Source organism: Lactuca saligna, chromosome 7 (assembly GCF_052625555.1).
Source record: "Lactuca saligna cultivar CGN05327 chromosome 7, ASM5262555v1, whole genome shotgun sequence".
In the NCBI taxonomy this organism is placed as follows: Eukaryota; Viridiplantae; Streptophyta; class Magnoliopsida; order Asterales; family Asteraceae; genus Lactuca; species Lactuca saligna.
Window position 1 is genome coordinate 19,944,307 of NC_136423.1, and position 22,568 is coordinate 19,966,874.

A 22,568-nucleotide genomic window follows, 5' to 3' on the forward strand; every position below is an offset into this window, starting at 1 on the left:
TAGCAGCTCATTAGTGTAATAATGATACATCATCTTGAAGAATATATCGTCATCAAAATCATCGGACGAGTCAAAAGGATCCGTAATTTTTTTTTGAAGATACTTGAGATTATATAGATAGAAAGAGAAGTTATGTGTAATAATTATTTAGATAATAAATATTTATATAGGAAAAGAATAATTAATTAAAATTTTTTTTTAATCAAATTGATCGTAGTCAAACGGGTTGAATTCAAAAACAATCGGATTTTTGCTTGTTTCATCCAATAAAAACGACAAAGAGAAGCGCCATAACGAGACTAAACGAGAAGGGAGGGGTGTTGTTAATCTCGTTATACCCCTCCATGTCGGTAATAACGAGAAGCAAATGCCCTCCAGGCCTACACCGAATGGTCTTACCTTTTTATTTTATTTTTTAAACCAATGAATCAAATTTAAAATTTTGTTAAGTTATATATATATATATATATATATATATATATATATATATATATATATATATATATATATATCATTACTATATATAAAAGCCTTATTTTTCTCGAGCCTCCAAAAGAAGTTCATAGGGTTCCAAATACCGCCACGTAACCTACTATCCAAACGACGCAACATTTGAAAACGTCGATTGAATCTGACCGTCGCATCCTACTGAACGCCTTCTTTTTGGAATTCGAAAGAATACAGAAAACCTTGATTATGCAACCAACATAATTTCTCCATTTTGTTGATCGCAAATGGTGGATTTAAAGAAGAACAACAAAATTGTTCCTACTGACTATAAGCTTTTTGTTTTCTGGAGCCTTCTACAAACGTTTGTACGTTTCGTACAACTCCACATCACCCAACACTCGAACGACACGAATCAAATTCGTGACAATGGAACTAATGTTAATCGCCAAGTTTTTTCCAATGCTTCCAAAAACGTTGCATCAAATCGTCACGACCCCTCATACACAGGGTATATATATACCCTCTTATCTGCTTTGCGACCAGTTTGTTTCAATTGCTTTTTGGTTTTCCATAGTCTTCTCTCTTCCCCATCAACTATTACCATCGTCAATGTTTATTGTTTTTCAGGGTCTTAATAGAGATGATCGAAAGCATGAGCAGTTCAAGCCTGAATAAGAAAAATTATTCTTGGATTACATGGTCTCTTGGGTATTTTTCGAGACTATAACTATTTTTAGATTTAGTTTGATTTGTTGAAATCTCTGAAAAAACGATGGTCAGGTAAGATTTCACCTTTTTACTATTCTTTTGAAACCCTAGATTTGCCAAGTTTGTATTTTTTTTTGTTTTGAAAGTCATTCAAATTTCAAGAGTAGTGGCTACAGGGTATCATAAAATCTGGTCTATCTCCTTCAAACCGCATATTATAGGAGGTAGGATTTTTTTTATGATGTTGGTCGTTAAGAATTTCCGAGGGTTGTTATCTAACATTATCTTTTATTTCTTTTCTAAAGTTGAGGCTTCTTGATTTCAAGGGCAAGTTGAGAACTATTTTGTTCTAGAAGGTAAATCTTTCTTTTTTCATTTCCTAATTATTCAATAGTATTTCTTTTCTATTTTGTGAATTATTATACATAAGTTTATTTCAGTTATGAATATTAATTTGTTGACTATTTTGAAATATTGCATAAGGTTTTGAACCCATAAAAGTTTAGCTGGACTATTATGCGTACATGTTTATTTCTAATATAAATAATACTTATTAGTTTATGTCTTCTACATGTGTGCTTAACTCCTTGATTCTACCATTGGTTTCTTTAAAGTTGTCCCCTTTACTGTAGTTTATCAGTTTACTTTGATATAAATAAATATTTATAGACCCATAAATTTTTTAATGAAGTAGTTCAATTTGATTTTAGTTAGTTTAGTTGTTTGTTTAAATTTTCAAACAAGTGGCATAATGCTTATTGTTGATATTTTTTTTTGAAGTCTGTGTAACTAAAAATGCATCTAAGTTTCTCTTGATCTTTGCCACCAAAATGATATTTTGTCTTTGTCAATTTAAAGCTTGGTAGGTTCGATTTCGATGTAAAACAAAGACAATTATCCAATTTATTTAATTTTTTTTATCTGAAAACTTTGGTTTAATTTCAAGAACAACTATCTTGTTGCAGAAGGTAAAGTGGTAAACCTTTAATTTGAAATAATCTTTACAGTTTTATCATTATATTCATTTAAATGTGACAATTAACAATATGAATGCATCGTTATTAAAAAGGTTTCATGGAAAAGTGATTAAATGCAATGAAGAAGAGAAACATTAAAGATTGCAAATGTGGAAGTTAGTCACCTTCTGATTTGGACATATATAGGAGGTCTTGTTGGATTAATAAAAAAAAATTCATATTTCTATTATTACAAACAAGTATAATATAGGAAAAAAAACATATGTATATTTCATTCTTTCAGCAGGATATATCTATTTCTGCAAATAAGATTATTAGGACAGGAGAACTTTATCACATTAATTTTATAAGGAAGACCTCTTGCACATACATTACATTTTTTAGTAGATTACATTCAAGCAAGATCCATGAAACAAAGAATGAGGGTTCTGAATTTTCATTTTAAATAATCTTTTCAAGCTTTTGGTAGGCTTTCTGACTATGAATAAATAACCTTATCTAGAATGAAAAACAAGACAACAAGATTGCTTGAAATCAACTTATCTAAATAATAAACTTTTGTAACCATAGAAATAATGTTGAGTATATCTTTCATATATTTTACATAATATCACCCCTTTCTAGAAAGATTTTAATCTCACAAATCCATCTAATTTATTAGGTTATGTCGAACCAAGAAACAATGGACATAGCAAATTAGCAACAAAGATCAAGGGGCAACCAAGGAATAAGTGGTCAAGCCTCAAATAAAAAAATCAAGATAATATTTCAGGATTAATCCCAATAGCCATTTATAGGCTTTCCATAAGGCAAAAAATTCATATAAGGAAATAAGAATGGACTTTCAATATATTTTGATTATAACAATGTACTTTCATTTCTTTTTTGTTATTCATGTATAGTTCATTGAAAATTCACCAATTTACCGCATTGTAGTTTTACCTATTTTGGTTATTAACACAATATACTTTATACAACTTAAAAAAACCCAAATTACCTTTAATGGACCGAATATTTCTAGTATATATATATATATATATATATATATATATATATATATTGGATAAGAGCGCACATATGTTGGTTGGGTGTCATTTATGACTTTTACCCTTTCGTATTGATTTTTATAAATATTTATTATCTGAATGGAGGGAGGGATGGTAACCTAAATGAACGGCGCATATTGGAAGTGGCCGTAAATTGGTAACCCTAAACCTACGCCTCTCAATCAAACACCTAATCACACCATATATATGACATCACCCAAACCCAACATATCAAGCGCACGATACACCAAAGCTTTCATAGAGAGAGAAAGTTTTAGAGGTAGACGAACCTTCCCGTTCTCTTCATCGTACATCTAATCTAGGGTTTTGTTCATCGATCATCATCATCGTCTCCATCTAAAATTCCCCCAAATGGATGTAAAAATCCAAATCTAAAATTCGCCTGACGCACAGATCGGTTCATCACCGCCTCCGTTACAGATCTAAAAAATCTTGCCCTAATTTTTCCTTTTTTTCAAACAACGGATCAAGATCAGTTATAATTTGTGTTGTTTTTGTGCATAAATTGAGACGCATAAGATGAATTCAATCAATCGAACGGAAAAACTTGATGATTGATTACTGATCTGTATGTATATGACTCTGTACACTGAAAAACAAGAACAAATCGAAGAAGACGAAGGGGAAAAGAGAGAGAGAAATTATCTCTGAGGATTCTGATAATTTTTCTTTTTCCTTTTTCTTTTATTTTATTAAAGAAAATTGATTTTTGAAGGAAAAACAGAATGTATAAATCGGTGGTGGCTGTTTATGATGGTGAAAAAGTCATCGGTGATGTTGAGGTTTATTTTAATCCTCATCTGATGAATCTGAATATGAGAGAGAAACTCAAGGACAAAATCAGGATTTCGTACTATTCGACACCGAGTGAGAGGTGCTCGCCACTTGCTGTTCTTCACACAATTACTTCACCAACAACTGGGGTTTGCTTGAAAATGGAGTGCAGCAAAACCATCAACTCGAACTCGCAGCTCAACCTGTTGCACTCTACATGTCTCAGGGAGAACAAGGTATATTTGCCCAACCTCAGAATAAACAGATTAACTAAAAAAAGAAAAGAAAATAAACAACAATCTATTGAAATTGTAAAATTGTAATCGGAGTTTAAACTCAAACCCTAATTTGAGCTGCAAACTTTTTATTACGAGGACTTTGTTGGACAAAGATAAGACCCTTAAAAGAAAACCTAAAATTGGAACTTTGAACACTTTTTCATTCTACCTTTTAACTTCGGATTGAACCTAATGAACAAATCACAAAGTAAAATTAGGGTGGCTGATTTTCTCTGAATTTTGGACTGTCTTCTGTTGCTAACGAAAGCTACAAATAAAAGCATATTTTTTCCGAGACTAAATCTGCACTTCTGGGAATTTATATCCATGAAGAATAAAATGAAGAACCAGTTTATAATTCCTTAGCGGACTTACAATCTGCAGTTTTCCACAAATAACGACCCACGGATGTTACTCTCTTCAGAGAACTCTTGACTGGAAATTGTACTGGAGTACCTAAACTTATAATCTGAATGATTCTTGCTGGAATATTTTGGTGCTGAAGAATAAACCATACCTGTGTAAAAGGCTCTTGCCTTTATAACTTAATGTAGTGGACTGGAAACCTGTACACAAATTTTCTTCATACTATACTATCAGTCAAAAGAAACTCTTAAATCAAAAGAAAACATCTGCTTCTCATGTCATAATTCTTCGTTGAAGCTGAACAAAGACATGCTAAAACAAAATAAAGTACAGATTTCTTTGAATAAATGTTTTTCTCATTTAGTCCATTTTGACCGATGGTTGCGACAATACTACAATAGAGATCTATATTTAAAGCACGACGCAGAGCTGTAATGACTTATTGACTTTTTGATAAGACCAGTCATAATTAGCATTTATATAAGTTGACCTTTGCATTTTTGGTCGCTTCTGCATATGGGGTTTGATCTTAATTCATGGTAGTCACAGAAGTATAACTTGTATTTAGTTTCTTGTTCTAATCTCATACATACTTTTGCAGACTGCTGTTATCCCACTTGGTGGAGAGGAGCTCCATTTAGTAGCCATGCGTTCTAGAAGAAATGACATGTTTCCATGCTTTTGGGGGTTTAGTGTTGCACCAGGTCTTTATGAATCATGCCTTGTGATGCTAAATCTTAGATGTCTTGGCATTGTATTTGATCTTGATGAGACACTGATTGTGGCCAATACATTGCGATCATTTGAGGATAGAATTGAAGCCCTACAACGAAAAGTAAGCTGTGAAGCTGATCCACAACGTGTTGCTGGTATGCTTGGAGAGATTAAACGCTATCAAGATGACAGAAACATTTTGAAACAATATGCAGATAGTGATCAAGTTGTTGACAATGGCAAGCTACTTAAAGCACAGTCTGAGGTTGTCCCACCATTGTCAGACAATCATCAACCTCTTGTCCGACCACTTATAAGATTACAAGACAAGAACATCATCCTCACCCGTATCAATCCACTGGTATGATGATTCTACTTACTTCACCATTATAACATGCCCCTTCACATTTGTCTATTGAACATCTTACATAAACCTTCACTTTTTTGCAGATTCGTGATACGAGTGTTCTTGTGAGACTGAGACCTGCATGGGAGGATCTTAGAAGCTACTTGATTGCAAGAGGACGAAAACGTTTTGAGGTTTATGTTTGTACAATGGCTGAAAGAGATTATGCTTTGGAAATGTGGAGGCTTCTTGATCCAGATTCAAATCTAATAACCACAAAAGAGTTATTGAACCGCATTGTTTGTGTGAAATCTGGTAAACTAATGTGAAAATTACTCATTTCAGTCATTTACCTTGCACTGTTTGTGTATCCATACAATATTCACTTGTTTACCCTTGCTTGGATATTGTTGTTGTGTCATTATCTTTCTTGTTGCACACTTTATGCTTGTCCACATGAATGGAAAAAGTGTTGGGAAATATGACTGCCTAGCGTGTGTTTCTTCACTTGTATAATTTAGTTTTTACTGTTTTTTTTTCTAAAACTCATAAAGGGTATATGAGTAATTTATGGTCAAACATGTTTCCAATCTACCAGGGTTGAAGAAATCACTCTTTAATGTTTTCCAAGATGGAAACTGTCATCCCAAGATGTCCTTAGTTATTGATGATCGTCTAAAAGTGTGGGATGAGAAAGATCAACCTCGTGTTCATGTTGTTCCTGCTTTTGCTCCATATTATGCTCCTCAGGCTGAAGTAATAATTACCTTCATCAATCTTTTTGTCTCACTTTTCTTAATGTAAATATAGAATTCAATGTTGTACACTTGTACTACCCCTTTTTGTGCTATAGTACTCATTTATATATATATATATATATCCTTGTCCTTTTAGGCAAACAGTCCTGTTCCTATCCTTTGTGTTGCACGAAACGTTGCTTGTAATGTCAGAGGTGGTTTTTTCAAGTAAGAATGTGAATTCACTTTCTAAAGTATACATCTTTATCCACATACACACACTCCCACACAAGGGTGTTCTTTAATTCCATCTATTAGCGTTTTTGCATTATGCTTCAATCTTCATTATAAAATATTAAAGTGCTCTATCTTTGTAACAGAGACTTCGATGATGGCCTTCTGCAACGAATCAATGAAGTCGCTCATGAAGATGAAATTAAAGACATTCTTCCTCCAGATGTGAGCAACTATTTGATTTCCGAGGTTAGTGATATATAAAGTTCCAATTTTTATCCCTTCCCCTTTATTTTAATTATGGCTTCTAATTCCATAAATGTTATACAAGGATGATGCTTCTGCTTTAAATGGGAGTAAAGAACCACTTGGTTTTGATGGAATGGCGGATGTTGAAGTAGAAAGAAGGCTAAAGGTAACTAGTCTTTTTCAGTTTTCACAATGCTAATTACATCATACTCAATTGATTTACATGTTTTGTCTTTTGGTGATATTCAGGAAGCTATGGCTTCTTCAACCATCCCTACAGTGATACCTCCCACTCTTGATCCAGTTATTAAGACAACCTTTCAGTACAACACTCCACCTACATCGATACCAATCATCCCACCAGCTATCCCAGGACCAATTGTTCAGTATCCCAATAAGTCAACCCCTGTTCTTGAACCATTTGCTCAAGTCAATCTTGCAGAAACAAGCTTGCATGGTTCACCTGCAAGGGAAGAAGGTGAGGTGCCTGAATCTGAACTGGATCCTGATACAAGAAGAAGACTTCTCATTTTGCAACATGGTATGGACATGAGAGATCAAACCACTAGTGAACCTCAGTTTCCTGTAAGACCTCCAATGCAAGTTTCAGCTCCTAGGGTTGAGCCGCCACGTGGCGGCTGGTTCCCAATGGGGGAAGAGATGGGTCCCAGACAATTAAACCGGATAGTACCACCTCCTAAAGAATTTCCTTTACATTCTGAGCCTTTACATATTGACAAAAAACACCCTCTTCGTGCACCACCCTTTGTTCATAAGGTGGAAAATACAATATTGCCTGATAGAGTTCTTGAAAGTCAGAGGCTTCCTAAAGAGGTAATTGAGGTTATATTATGCTATAAAAGAATTTCACATGTATAGCTGGATATTGTTAATAATGTAATGGAAATGATGAACATGTGTTTTTATTATTTATGCAGGTGTTTCAAAGGGATGATCGGTTGAGGTTAAGCCATTCGTCGTCTGTTTTCCCTCCATTTTCAGGTAAGCTGCTACATTTATTTTGAAATTTAAACCATATTGAATATGAATAAAAAAACATAGTGGAATTGTATTTTAAAGGGGAGGAGAGTTCTTTGGGTCACTCATTATCAAGCAACAGAGATATGGAGATAGAAGCTGGAAACAATGAAAATTTTGCCGAATCCCCTGCTGAATATCTGCATTTCATTGCCTACAAATGTGGAACTAAGGTATGATTACGAAACAATATTTCCTTTTAATTTTACCAAATGTGTAATTAAGGATTTATTAACTCACTATTTTTATATAAATATATACTAGGTGGAGTTCAGGCAGGCTCTGGTCCCCAGTGTTGAACTACAGTTCTCTTTTGAGGTAGCCAAAAGCCCTTTAAACTACACGGCACATTACTTATGAGTTATAAGATAATCTGTGTGAATGATATTAGAGGATTTTGGGTGAAAATTGTGTTTTTACAGGTATGGTTTGCTGGAGAGAAAATTGGTGAAGGAAGTGGGAGAACACGAAGGGAAGCTCAACATCAGGCTGCCGAGGCATCTCTTATGAATTTGGCTGGTAACAAAAATATATTTGATGTTTTTGTCTTTTAAATAATATATAGAAATGAACTCCTTCCACCCTTCCCTAGCACTTAGAATTTGATAATGATTCTGACCGTTTTTAGGCAATGTTTTTGCAGACAAGTATTTGTCTCGTGCCAAGTCTGGTGGTGGGCATGGAGAGGAGGGAAGGTTTACAAGTGATGGGAATTCTTTCGGACATCAGTCTTTGCCTTTGTTGAGGGAGGAGTCTATGTCTATGGCATTTTCAACTGCATCGGGACCCACAAGGTCTTTAGATTCTAAGTTAGAGGGTCCAGGTCCCAAGAAAGGGTCAATCGCAGCACTTAATGAACTAGTAAGAACTTAAATTATCAGAGGGGTTTATTATATGCATATCTTACCTTTTTGTTTCCGATTATTTCAGTGTATGATGGAAGGTTTGGGCATGAGTTTCCAACCTCAACCACAAGTTTCAAATAACATGGGCCAGAACAACGAGTTATATGCACAGGTAGGTAGTCTACTTATTCTAATGTCTTGTAGTCATTTTCGAAACTTGACATGTTAATTAGTTTTGGTCAATGTCTCCTTCAGGTTGAAATAGATGGGGAAGTGTGGGGTAAAGGAGTCGGTTTAACTTGGGATGAAGCTAAGATGCAGGTAGGTGTAGTATTTATCTCTTCATTCTTTCTATTCACATCCATGATCAATCCCAATTTTTGAATTCTTCTCTCTCGTGTTTTATATACTTTATCAGGCTGCTGAAACTGCTTTTGTAAATTTGAAAGCAAGGATCGGGCAATACCCTTCTCAAAAACGGCAACCTTCTCCCAGGTAGGTGGCCACTTCAATCTTTTTATTTATTTATTAATAATCTGAAATGTTAATTGGCATATGTTGATGTTGATGTTGATGCTACAGATCATTTCAAGGAATGGGAGCCAAACGATTTAGACCAGAGTACCCAAGAGTTGTACAGCGAATGCCATCATCAGCAAGATACCCGAAGAACGCGTCATCAGTTCCTTGACAAGAAACAAAATTACTGACATAATAACCTAACTATGAAGAAAAGAAATTTGTTTGTTTGTCTGTGTGAACAAAGTAAATACACAACACGAGAATGAAAGAAACCATGAAGATGGATTTGACATTTGACAGACACCAAGAGCTTGTTGCCCTACCTACTCTACTGCTACTACTTGTTTTGATGAGATGGTGTACAAAGATGGAGAAAAGCAGATTTTGATTTTCATTATATCTGATGACTCATGGTACAAACCCAAACTGTTGATGGTTTTTTTCCCCCATTCTTTGTTCATTGCCACCGAGATGGGGGTGCCGCCAATAGCTCCGCCAACTAGCATTTTTGGGAAACAAATACGGTTTTCTTGATTTGGCGTGATCAATGATTGGTGTCTGCAGGACCGTTGCTGCGCCAAAGACGATTTTGCCCCTACTCCTTAACTCTTAAGATGTGATGATGTCTGTAATTTTGTAATTTGTAGTTGTCCAAAGTCTAGGTTCTTTCAATATTTATTTAATGCATCACGGGCCACGCTTCCTTTTTCAACAACTATGCCATCGTTTCTTTTGCGTTGCATTTCCTTTACTAAAATCATCAAGTTCCATGAATGAGGGAGGGAGGGGTTTGGAGTTCGGATAGGAACAATTAAAAGGCTAGGAATCAATGTGCTAATCTTAGCCTAAACAAATGGACGGATCTCATACAGTTTTAAAATCTTGTTTTTTGTATTTTTGGTAAATAATGACCAAAATGTCATTTTCATGTTTCAAACAACACTATATTCACATTTTGATTACCATTTAATACATTTATTCATACAAGACAGTTATGAAAATTATTACATTAATAAATACTTAAGCAACACAAAAAATATATATTCATAAGAAAATTTTAAAAAACATTCATATATCCATTACCCATATTTTAACAAAAGAAAAAAAAGTGTAACTAAGTTTCTAAATTGATCAAAAACATGATTCAAGTTTGGTATGTTTAAAAACACTATCCAAATAAAGATTTTTGTACATAAAAAAAACATCACTGAACTACATATTTTGTTTAAATGTTGCCTTCTGGTAACTGACATTTACCGTAAAAACTAATTAAAGAAAAAAACAAAGGAAAATGAATCATGAGGTAACCATGTTTTAAAACCATTCAAAAAATACCAACCAAGTTTGGTTTATTAGAAAAAACACCATCCAAGTAAGGTGTTTGTTATAAAAAACACCAACAAGCTATATGTTATGTTCAAATGTTACCCACTAGTAACCGACTCTTGCAGATTAAAGAAAGACTTAGCTTAATTATTGTGACATGGCATAATAATTAGTGGCATGACATTAATTGATATAATCCTCCTCTATAAATCGATTTAGGGCTTCTTCATGAACGGATGACTTCTTAATCTCCTCTGATGGCTTCTTCTTCCACTAAATCGATAATCTCCAACTTAAGCTCACACATTTTAAAGAAACATAAGATATTTGATGATACACACCTTTATAATTGTGGACATCCTTCTCAAATTTGGACATCAACTACAGACTAATCATGACAAAAACTTCAAGGTTTGTCTAAAATGAATGGTAACTTCAATTGAATTTTTTATCATATCCTTCTCTTATATATTTGCTTGGTTATGTGATTTTTTTTGAAAATATATATATATATATATATATATATATATATATGTGTGTGTGTGTGTGTGTGTGTGTGTAAGCTTTTGATATGGGTAGTATAACAATCTTGGGCAATGTACATTTTTGAATATATATATGCTGATTGGTAATGTGACTACAACAATGTCTTCACGAATATTTATGTTAATTTGTAGTGTGGTGAAATCTATGTATTGTTTGCGTTTTGCCTAACTACTGGTCAAGACTAAAATGGAATGGATTGCAAACTATTACACATCTTCCAGTTTCAACAAATTTCATTCCTTGTGCTACTTATGGACATTTATCCATTTGTTTTCACAAATTCCAATCGTCCATTCATAAAGAAGCTAAAATTGATTTTTAAATAAGGAATGTATCAACTAATATCATATTAGTAATTATTATATCATGTCACCAATAGTTAGGCAAAGTCATTCTTTAACCCATAATAACTAGTTACCAATGGATAACATTTGAACAAAATGTATAATTTGTAGGTGTTTTTTTATATAAACTTTATCTGGATGATTTTTTATGAACGATTTTTAAACATAATTACATCCTGGGTCATTTTCACAAAAACCTTTTTTGTGGTTCACGCAGTAGGTCGTGTGACAACGACTGATGGGGGCTTCCTAGGTTTTCCAGATCTTGTGTCGGCTAGAGTTTCAGATCTTGCAACAGAGGTGCTGATGACAATAGGGGGTGTAAGCGAACATTTGTGTTCTAGTACGAGGAGTGGCGACTAGGGTTTAGGCTTTCATATCTTGTAGCAAAGGAGGATGAATGTAGTAGGGGTGGCATCGAATAGTTGTGGTTCACTACGATATGATGTGCGACAACAACATAGGCCACGACGACGACGATGCTTTGACAGTTCAACAATGAATAAAATTTTTCAAAAAACATTAGTCAAAATATTTAATTTTCAGTTTGATACTCCCTCCGTCCTGAATTGATAGTCCACTTTTGACTTTTGAAGTCTTTTTTTCCTCAACTTTGATCTTAAATATTTTTATTTGTGTTATATATAACTTGATAAAACTTATAACAATGAAAAAAAATTAAAATACAATCCATTCATATATTTTGCATCAAATATTATCTATCAAACACAAAAATATTTAAGGTTAAAGTCGAAGAAAAAGGACTTCAAAAGTCAAAAGTAAACTATTAATTTCGGACGAAGGTAGTATACAATATACATTTACAATTGGTTTTTATGGTTTTATAAATATTGTTAGTTTAAAATTCAATTTGGGACGAAGGTAGTATACAATATACATTTACAATTGGTTTTTATAGTTTTATAAATCTTGTTAGTTTAAAATTATTTTATAAGTTATGAATAAATTATAGTTTTGTAGAGAGGTTTTCATAAATATATATTAAAAAGTTATTGATTTAATTGTATATATAATTCTTTTGAGAATCACTATTATGGTGTGAATGTAAGAACGATTTTTGGAGCCTTATCAAAAGAAACAATGATTATGACAATAATCATAATCAATTTTTATTTATAATAAAATCTATCTAATTTAGAAATGTTTTAAATTATAAATAATCAATTAGAATATTTTTTTTTCTTCAATTTGACGCTCTGAAATTGTTGTTTGTAATTTCGTAATTAATTTTTTTTCCAGTAATATAAAATAATAAAGAATCAACTATTATGAGTAGCAAGTAAAATATATTTATATCTTTTACAAAGCATTCTAACTATTCCTTATTAAATTAATTTTTTTTAACACATTTATTTTAAGAGTTGATCTATTATAAGTAGCAAATAATGATAATGCTTTTGTAAAAGATATAATTACCATTATTAACATATATGATTTTAAACCTTCCAAGCCATGTTTCTTTTATTATGCAATCCAATAAACATTTAGTTTCATGGAATTTAAGTAGTTGATTAGATCTATTTAAAGAGCTTGGTTTATTTGAATAAATAAAATGAAATGAGTTTTCATATAGTGTGTGTTCGACCAACTAGCTGGTAGCAGATAACTTGTAACATGTAGCATGTAGCTGGTAGTTTATAGCGTTTTGCTAAACGCTACATGAAGTAGCTTTTGGAATTGTAGCGTTTTGTTTAAACTAAACGCTAAAAGTTTGTAGTGCCAAACAAGACTTTCTGTTCAAAACGGAGTGCTTTGTCAAACGCTCATTGCCGAACACGCTTATAGTTTTTTTAACGGGAAATAGACTTATTAAGGCAATTTACTTTTCGGGTTGTTCATATCTAGATAACTATCTTTTTTTGTGCATATCTATGTAATGAACTTTTTGGAAGTGTTCACATATGACAATTATGACTGACTGTAGCAGGTTACATCCGATTATAATGGTCGTATGTGAACACTTCCAAAAAGTTCGTTATCTAGATGTCTACAAAAAAAAGATAGTTACCCAAATATGAACAAACAGAAGAAATAAGAGTAAAGTACACGAATGGTCCCTTTGGTTTGGGTAATCTTTGTGTTTAGTCCATAACTTATTTTTTAACTCGTATGATCCCTGCTATTTATTTTTGTTGTACATTTTGTCTCTGTCTTACCTCAAAAGACTATTGTGTCATTTTTAATTAATTTTCTTATTTATGTATTTATTTTTTATATATATTAAAAAAAATTAATAAACTCCACATATGTGTATCTCCTCACCCACAATCCACTGTATTTTCATTGAATTTTCCACCACCATAACCCAATAGAAGGGTTATGGTGTTGGTTCGTCGGAGTTAAAGGACCGAAAAAAGAAAGGATGGTGAAGACGTCGATATCACTAAAGATGGAAAAAAAAATAGAAGTTGAGGACGATGAGAGATGAGATGGTGATCGGTGGGACCCAACTTAAATTTCCAAAAATGTGGTTTCAGGTTTAGAGTGAGGAGATACGAATATGTAGGATATATTAATTTTTTAAATATATAAAAAGTAGATACATAAATAAGAAAATTAATTACAGAATAAATTAAAAAAGGCACAACAATCTTTTGAAGTCAGACAGAAACCAAACACACAACAAAAATAAACAGTATGTATCATCCAAGTTAAAAAATATGTTAGGGACTAAACACACAAATTACCCAAATCACAAGGACCATTCGTGTAATTTACTCTTACCTTTTCGATTTGTTCACGTCACGGTAACTATCTTTTCTTTTTGTATACATCTAGGTAAAAAGTTTTTTTTGGAGTGTTCACATATGATTATTATGACCGGATATAACCTGCTACAGCCGGTAATAATGATCATATGTAAATACTTCCAAAAAGTTTGTTTTTTAATGACTTGATTTGATCTTAAATGACATTCATGAAATTATTGCACCATACATATTAATAATTATTCATATTATCAAACTACAAAACGATACATATAATTGTTTTATTACAAAATATATTTTGAAAGGTAAGAACGTTCTCTGAAAACTAGGGATGCCAACGGATCAAACAGGAGTAGAAATAGTTGTCCCCACCCCGCCCATGGATTCCCCGTTTACATAGCTCTCGGTTACCTCCATCGCCCACGGTACCCCAGTTCTCCCAGTTTATAGGTTTAAAATTCGATTTTTTTGCTTTGTTTTAGGCTAAAAATACTATTTTTAATAACTTTAAAAGCTTAAAATCTAATTTTTTAGAAACTAAAAAATTAAAAATCCAACATTACGAATCCAACACAAAACGATAATTCCAACAATCTTGCAAGTATAAAATACGACAAATCCAACATTACAAATATAAAATACTTACATGTCCAAAAATATATGATAAATTCACTAGATCTTCAATATCCATGAACGGGAAAGTGAAACATAACCTAAACTTAAAATTAGAAAATCTATTTTGTATATGTATTTTATATTAAATATATATTTTTTTACATAAATGTACAACCGGGATCCCCGCGGGAGTACAGACGGAAATACCGACTCCCGACCCTTATCTTGAAAATAAACAGGGTTTAATTTTGCCTCTGCCCCCGCTCTCTCTCCCGTTTTTTTTTTTTTTATTATTTTTTTATTTTTTAAATTTAATCCTGTACGGTATCGGGGTCTTACGAGATTTTTTGACATCCCTACTGAGAACACATATAATAATGATCATTCAGATTAACTAAGCAGATAAAGATTTATAAGATACCTTTTTATTATTGATTTTCATAATTTAATTTAAATGCGAGTAGAATATTGATATTTAACGTAGTCTTATAGTGTATTTGAGATTACTTTTTAAACATAAAAGTCTTTTTTTAAAAGATTTTTTTTAAAAGATGGTATTAAAAATATGTTTGATTTGCTTTTTATGACTTTTAAATGATAAAAATTAAAAGTCACAAAAGGAAAAGAATTCATATATTTTCTACCCCCAACTTTTCATTCTTAACTGAAATTTGATTTTCTTTTCAATTTACCAAATAATTTTTAACTTTTCGAAAAATTTAAAAATCAAAAAGATGAATCCAAATACCCTCTTAATTGTGAATTTTACACGATGCTGATATATATCTTTATAAAATAAGAAATTTTAGTAATAATATAGAATTTTGATAAGCTGTTTACACTAAAAAGAAAGGGCTAGAAAGGAGAAAAAGGGGATATAAAAGGCAGCCATGAAAACAGGCTAAGAAGCGAGAGAGATATACCGAGATAGAAAGGAGCAAATCTAGAGAGAGAAAGAAGGAGCAAATCTAGAGAGAGATGTCGTCGTTTGATACGTTCAGCGTCGACGGCGAAGAATCGACAGCGATTCCATCTTCCGGTCAATTTGATGAAGGTTACTTTGACAACAACGATTCATACTCCAACTTTTCCACCGCCGATACTCCGGCGTATCAATTCCCTGCTGACGGTGAGCATGTCTCTCACCAATCTGTAGACAGTGCAGATCCGTTTGGATTCGGTTCGAATCCAGATGCGGATCAGTACTCCCAGCCGCCTCCGACCTCTTCACCGTTTGATTCTTCCTCGATCCCGATTTCGAATGGTGTAAGTCAGGATTACGATGTTGGAGAGGATGCTGATGGACTTTTTAGTTCTGATGGACCGGTGCTCCCGCCTCCGAGTGAGATGCGGGAGGAGGGGTTTGCTCTTCGCGAATGGCGGAGGTGAGGTTTTAATTCTCTGGATCTGGAGCACTTTCATATTGATTATATTACATTTCGTTTCCGATTTATCATAGATCTTAGAGTATTCACTTGATCAGCTATAATTACACTAGATCTAATCATAATTACGTTGCTAAACCTGCTTGATCGAGATTTAGTGCTCACGTTACCATTCTAATCTTCTGAAAACAATCGAGATTTGGTGGCCTTGAGGCTGCTAATGTGTTATATGATTCTCTTGTATCATATTGAAGTGTTTTCATCGGTGTTTTATCTAGTTTGACAAACGAATCATATCAAAAACTAAGATTCCTTGCAAGCATGTGAGACATACCACCTAGGTCCAGGATGAATTCTATGTTCCTAGTTATAAGAACACTAACACTCACCATTCAATTTGAATTATCTTAAGAATATGTGTAGGCTGTAGCTGGTCCTGATATCAAATTGTTAGCAGAGCATAGATCTGCAGATGACTAAAACGACAATTTTTGCAAATTGAAGATTAAAATTTTATGTATTGAGTTTATTTCTTGCTCTAGTTTACCTAAATGTATATATCAGGTAATTGGAGGATAGTATATTGTTGGGATCTTTTAAATGGGGTTATAGTACTTGCTAGTTGCTATTTTCACTATCTAAATGTATATATATCATGCAATTGATGTGAGATCTATATTGATCAAATTTACATTTGAGTGACACGTGCAGTAGTCACTGTAAATGTGTAGCTTGTAGGATGCTTTTGTAAGTTTCAATATGAAACACACAAAATTCAGAAATTGAAATTCTACCAGAACCTAGGTTATAGTAGTTTCAGCACCAAGTCAGCGTATACAATATAAGAACAACATGTACCTTATCTTGAACATAATTTATCATAGCTTTTCATGAATAAAAGAGGGTTGTATACTTGTATTATAAAAATAGCTATGTCTTCTATAGAAATATAGATTGATATTTTGCCATGAATGAGTAAACACATCAATATTCCACAGATCTCTTGAGCATCATCTCAGATTTATATAAAAGTTAAATTGATGATACTAATTCAGGCCATGGAATTCAGTCCTTTCGTATGTTTAAGCTTACATGGCTTTCAATGTGCAGGCTGAATGCAATTCGATTGGAGGAGAAGGAGAATCAAGAGAAGGAATTACGTGCCCAGATCATTCAAGAAGGTGAAGATTATATAAAAGCTTTCCATGAAAAGAGACTACGCAACATTGAGACAAACAAACTCACCAATAGAGAAGGCGAGAAGGTAATTTTCCTAAACCACCATTCATATAATATCATAATAAATTCATTCTTTAATGTTTACCACATATAACTTTAATATCTGTAACATTAGTATTATGTTAATTAAATTGGTATGTTATGAATTTGTTACAAGAAGAAAGTTTTGGAATTGTAATGTAGATGTATGTGGCGAAGCAAGAAACATTCCACAAAGAAGCTGATAAACAATACTGGAAAGCAATAGCAGAGCTGATCCCACGTGAGGTTCCCAACATTGAAAAGAGAGGCAAAAAGGACAAGGACAAGAAACCATCAATCACAATTGTCCAAGGACCTAAACCTGGAAAGCCCACTGATCTTTCAAGGTTGCGTCACATCCTTGTCAAACTCAAACACACACCACCCGCCCATATGGTCCCACCACCACCACCACCACCTGCCGCCGCCAAAGACGGAAAGGAAGCAGCTAAAGATGAGAAAACGGGTGCTGCTGCTAAAGATGGAAAGGATGCGGCGGCAGCTACTGAAACAGTGGCGGCGGTTTCAAATGGTACTACTGAAGCTCCTCCGGCTGCTGAACCGGTGGTTGCTTAAATCCTTTCTTTTCTGATATAAAAAGATTACAGGTTAGTTTTTGGACCATTCTGTCTATGATATGAACTCGTATGATTTGGTGCTTCTGTGTTATGATTAGTCTGTTATGTTGCTGTGTTTCTTGGAGAACTGTTACTGTTACTTGTTTAAAGTTTGTTATTACTGTGGTGTAAGAGCTTTTTCTTTTTCTTTTTCTTTTGCTTTTGCTTATATGATGATGATGATGTTAATGGTTTTGACTTTTGAGATATTATTTGATTTTTTTTTTTTTTTTGCTATGTTTGAATGTGTTGCAAAAGGTGATATTTGCAATTTTGAATCCTGATAGTTAAAACTTTTAGAGTATTTCTTTTTTTTGGTATCCGACTTACATGATTACCTTGCGTTCAAAATTCGGATTTAGAAACATAGATGATTACTCGGTCAAGAAATATTTTCCTTGAATGTAAAATTTGAAATCACTTAAAATTTTTGTAATAACCATGGATTTTGGTTGTATACTCTACCAAAAGTTCTAAACAGACATATATTGATTGCAAAATTGGAGTTGAATATTAGAGGTGCACCTTTCAAGCCATTTTTTTGAGAATAGGTTAAAACCAGTTTGGAATAGATTTTATTATATAACCGTAACTTGTAGATGCGTACCTGGATCGGATTTAATTGTAAATGGGCAAACCGGTTTATCCAAAACTCCAGAACGGTGTGTAAAATGTGTGATCTGTTGACAGAAATATTTGGGTTGGATACAAACTGGTAAATCGGATAATCCAATTTTTCAAAAAATAAATTTAACTTCAATGAAATCGATATTTATATTATAAATTTTGTTATTTAGCCGATGTATTTACCTCTCCGCTAGATGATCCCCTTGTGAAAACATCATTTATTTTAAGAAATCATAAAAACCGTTGTGATCAGTTCAAGCATCGGTTCAAACATTCCATTAACCGTTAGTTCCATTTTCAGGACCATTTCGGTAAGTTTTGCACGGTTACTTGTTGATGTTCACTCCATTTATCAAATAAAACAATTGTGATAAAACATAATATATTGAATCATATTTTATGGAATATTGTTACTCGACAATTGAGACGAAAATAGAAATAAAAGAGCCAAGAACACGAAATCACAAAATTGAACAATCCAAGAACGGAAAATTTAGGTGCTGTTTGTTTTTTTGGAAAAAACCTCTTCAAACCTCTTACTGCTGCGCGGCGCAGCACACGCGCATCACTTTTCATCTCGCAGCTATTTGTTTTTTAGAAGTCTTCTGAGTCAAAAAACCTCTGTGCGTGCTCTGTTTGGCGCAACACTTGTACTGCCTCTTCCAACCTCTTCTTCTTCTTTTTTTATTGCTGAAATTTTGATTATATGTTATTAAAATTTTATTTTACATTTTTTTCCCCTTTTTTTTTTCGTTTATTCTTATTGAATTTATTTTTCATTTTTTTTATATTCAATAATGATAATTTCTTGAGAAAATATCATTATTTTTTACCGAAAATATCTTTATTTTTTGTTGAAATATCATTCTTTTTTACTGAAATATCATTAATTTTTACCGAAATATTATACATTATTAAATTTTACGTATTAAAAAGCTATTTTCGGTTCATAAAATTAATTTATTTTAATTTTTTAATATCTGCAATAGTATGCAGATGTTAAAAAAACAAACATGCTTTTTATTATAGTCTGCAGCCGTTTGGTCCACCTCTTCTACTGCAGAGGGTTGCAGAGGTGGTCCGCAGACTTCATGAATTTTTGCTTCAGAAAATCAAACAACACCTTAGTCAGAATACAAGATCAGTGATTTAGTTTTTAGTTGTCTTGAAAGCAAACCAACTAATTTCTGTTTACACACAATAGAGGAACATAATGGTAAAAAAAAAATGAAAAATGGCCTCGGAATTCCTCACAACGGCTGGTGGACTGATGGGCCTCCAACAAATCTTCCATCATCGCCCAATTTTTTTAACCTGTCTTGGGGAACCAGCCCGAATTGGATACACGGGCTGAATGCTCACCTGCAGGCTACAACTAGAAGTATGATTGAAATGAATCGTGTCTATAATGAGATACGCAAGCTTGATAGAGTTAGATTTATGTAATTCGACTTTAAATGACAAATAATGAATTAAAACTTTGTTTTATACATTTTTGAGTTGATCTAAAAGAGTTTGATACTGTAGCACAATAAAATTTTGGCTTTGTCCCGGATTGGTCACCCAAGTTATTTTTTTTGTGCAATTAATCTCTCAACTTTTAAATTACCCGTAATTTTGAGCAAAAAATTGGACGAGCCGGTTATATTGCTTACGTGTTAATTAGAAATACAAATAAAAAGAAAATATAAGGTCATGTTGGCAATTCCACATAGTTATCAAGTTAAATGAGACGAGTGTAAATGAACTTAAGTTTAACTGTTCTTCGTCACCTCCAGCTAGAGCTAGGGTTTACGAGTTCTCCACAGAATGAAGTGAAGTAGGAGGAAGCAAAAGTTATGTCAGCCTTTAACCAACATGCAATATGTCATATAGTGGAACTAAACTTTAACAGGGTGTTTATTCGTTGTTGTTTATCTTACACTAACAATATGAAATTCACCTTCACAGATCATGATTTTTCTGGTATGACACACTCAGAGTGTATTACTTTTCTCGAACGTTTCATGCAATTAGATTGTAATACCAATTGTAAGGTCCCGAATTCTAAGATCCAAATCAGTGATCAAATGATATTGCAATCAATCAGAGTGTAGAAGAAGAATTAATCCAAACATGCACACATTTATATCACATAAACATTAAATACACCTTGGAAAACACACACTTGCGTCACCCTAAGACTGACACAAACACCTACTATTTATAGCACTCACAGCAGTACACGAGTGTACAGCCGTACACGCATGTACGACCGTACACACATGTCCGGCCGTACACAACAACACAAAGGTTACAACCACCATAACAAACCCCAAGACCTATACAAGATGGATGCCTAGCCCAAACCACTATATTATGACCTATCAAAGAAGTTATACTACTATGAGCCAAGTGCTCCTTTTTGGAGTGACCTTATGCCTATCTCGAATGAAATGTAATATGCATGTTTTATCTTTGATGCATATGGAACTGATGGTCAAATATCCCTTTATGTGGAATATATCGGTGATGGAATAGATGATATGTTTAAGTTAGGAGGAGATGATGACCATGATTCTTATATTAGTGGTAGGGATGATGACATAGGCACCCTTAAGGATGTGACAATGGATTTTATTAAGGAAATAGTTACTATGAATAGAACATGTAATGATGAATTCTTGACTAAATTGTGTGTCAAAGAAGAGGGGTAGTGTAACAATTGCGATAATTATCACTGATCGTTACTTACGGAAAGTGAAAAACGTTGAGTATAATAGACTTAATACGTAATATATATATCAATCTATGATAAAAATATAAAGTTTAGTATTAAGATAAATAAGAAAAAATCAACCAAATTGTCTGTATTCCGTAAAAATTGGTGCGCAAAAAGTATGTTATTTATAACATATTCCAAAAGTACATGTTGTCATGATCCCGAAAATATAAAATTCGTAGAAATCCGACTCCGTATGAATTAAATATGGTTTTTGTAAGATATAAAAGTCAACCCTGCATAAGGAATGTACCATGTCAAAAAGCTACGAATAAAATGGTTGACTTTTAGTTAAAATCACCAAAAGTAGAATCGTAGTACTCATCAAGATAATAATTTTGAGCAAAAAGAACGCCAAAATCGGAGTTCGTAGAAAAGAGATATGATTTTTGCAAAACATTAAATCATATAAAAATAAGGCTAAAAAAAGTTCAGAATTAGTCAATGCCACTTGAAGGAAAGTTGTAGTACTCGTTGATAGCTAAGGGTTGATATAAAAAATATTCAAAATGGAGATCATATGAAGAAGCTACGCAATTTACAAAAATCAGCGTTTTCGGTGCGCGCACGTCTTCTACAGGGACGACATGGACCTACAAGAATGTGGCACATGACAACAACAGACTGGAGCGACGTAGGAAGTGCACGACACGCACTAAGTTGCACGTGGTACATTCTGAAAAATCCGGCTATAAAAGGGTAACATATCCCATTCATTCCCACACCTCAATTCTTTCTTTTCTCTCTCTCTCTCTCTCTCTCTTGTTTATACTTTGAAATTTCCTTATAAAACCTTAGGAAATTCTATATTTATATATTTAAGCTATTAGTAAGGTAGACTCTGAAGTCCAGTAGATCCCCATCCTCAACGCCACCAGCCGCGATCCTAGGGTATAGTAAAGCACGCTACAAATGTGAGTTTACGACCTCATTTTTACTATTTTACCTGTTTTATTGGGGGGGGGGGGGGATACATGTCATAAAACTACTTTATCGATTTTGACAAAATGTTATTATTTGTAATGTATAAGTAGTTTATATAATACTTGAAAC

General features: G+C 33.2%; 2 protein-coding genes across 3 annotated transcripts; both read left to right on the forward strand.

Annotated features, from left to right (window-relative positions):
- Positions 1-3,352: 3,352 nt before the first annotated feature.
- CPL1 (C-terminal domain phosphatase-like 1) lies at positions 3,353-10,020 on the forward strand. 2 transcript variants are annotated; one of them, XM_078963103.1, is made up of 17 exons: positions 3,353-4,212; positions 5,222-5,695; positions 5,785-5,995; positions 6,279-6,436; positions 6,575-6,645; positions 6,798-6,900; positions 6,983-7,066; positions 7,150-7,734; positions 7,839-7,902; positions 7,981-8,111; positions 8,203-8,256; positions 8,361-8,457; positions 8,567-8,799; positions 8,869-8,955; positions 9,039-9,104; positions 9,202-9,278; positions 9,366-10,020. In XM_078963103.1, exons 1-17 carry the CDS (start codon positions 3,928-3,930, stop codon positions 9,472-9,474), a joined length of 2,889 nt encoding a protein of 962 aa, XP_078819229.1. In that variant the 5' UTR covers positions 3,353-3,927; the 3' UTR covers positions 9,475-10,020. The 2 variants fall into 2 exon arrangements, with proteins under 2 accessions (XP_078819229.1, XP_078819230.1); XM_078963104.1 differs by having other exon boundaries at positions 3,360-4,212; positions 8,582-8,799.
- A 5,729-nt stretch (positions 10,021-15,749) lies between these two features.
- On the forward strand, positions 15,750-18,281 carry LOC145004674 (clathrin light chain 2-like). The gene is made up of 3 exons (XM_078963642.1): positions 15,750-16,250; positions 17,361-17,514; positions 17,673-18,281. Exons 1-3 carry the CDS (start codon positions 15,844-15,846, stop codon positions 18,084-18,086), a joined length of 975 nt encoding a protein of 324 aa, XP_078819768.1. The 5' UTR covers positions 15,750-15,843; the 3' UTR covers positions 18,087-18,281.
- The last annotated feature ends 4,287 nt before the right edge of the window (positions 18,282-22,568 follow it).

Excerpts from the sequence above, each read along its gene's own strand:
- CPL1 (XM_078963103.1), top strand. The coding sequence starts at position 3,928 with ATGTATAAATCGGTGGTGGCTGTTTATGATGGTGAAAAAGTCATCGGT. Across the intron at positions 5,696-5,784 it reads TCACCCGTATCAATCCACTG|ATTCGTGATACGAGTGTTCT; the intron begins GTATGATGATTC and ends ACTTTTTTGCAG. Across the intron at positions 8,956-9,038 it reads ACAACGAGTTATATGCACAG|GTTGAAATAGATGGGGAAGT; the intron begins GTAGGTAGTCTA and ends TGTCTCCTTCAG.
- LOC145004674 (XM_078963642.1), top strand. The coding sequence starts at position 15,844 with ATGTCGTCGTTTGATACGTTCAGCGTCGACGGCGAAGAATCGACAGCG. Across the intron at positions 16,251-17,360 it reads GCTCTTCGCGAATGGCGGAG|GCTGAATGCAATTCGATTGG; the intron begins GTGAGGTTTTAA and ends TTCAATGTGCAG. Across the intron at positions 17,515-17,672 it reads CCAATAGAGAAGGCGAGAAG|ATGTATGTGGCGAAGCAAGA; the intron begins GTAATTTTCCTA and ends ATTGTAATGTAG.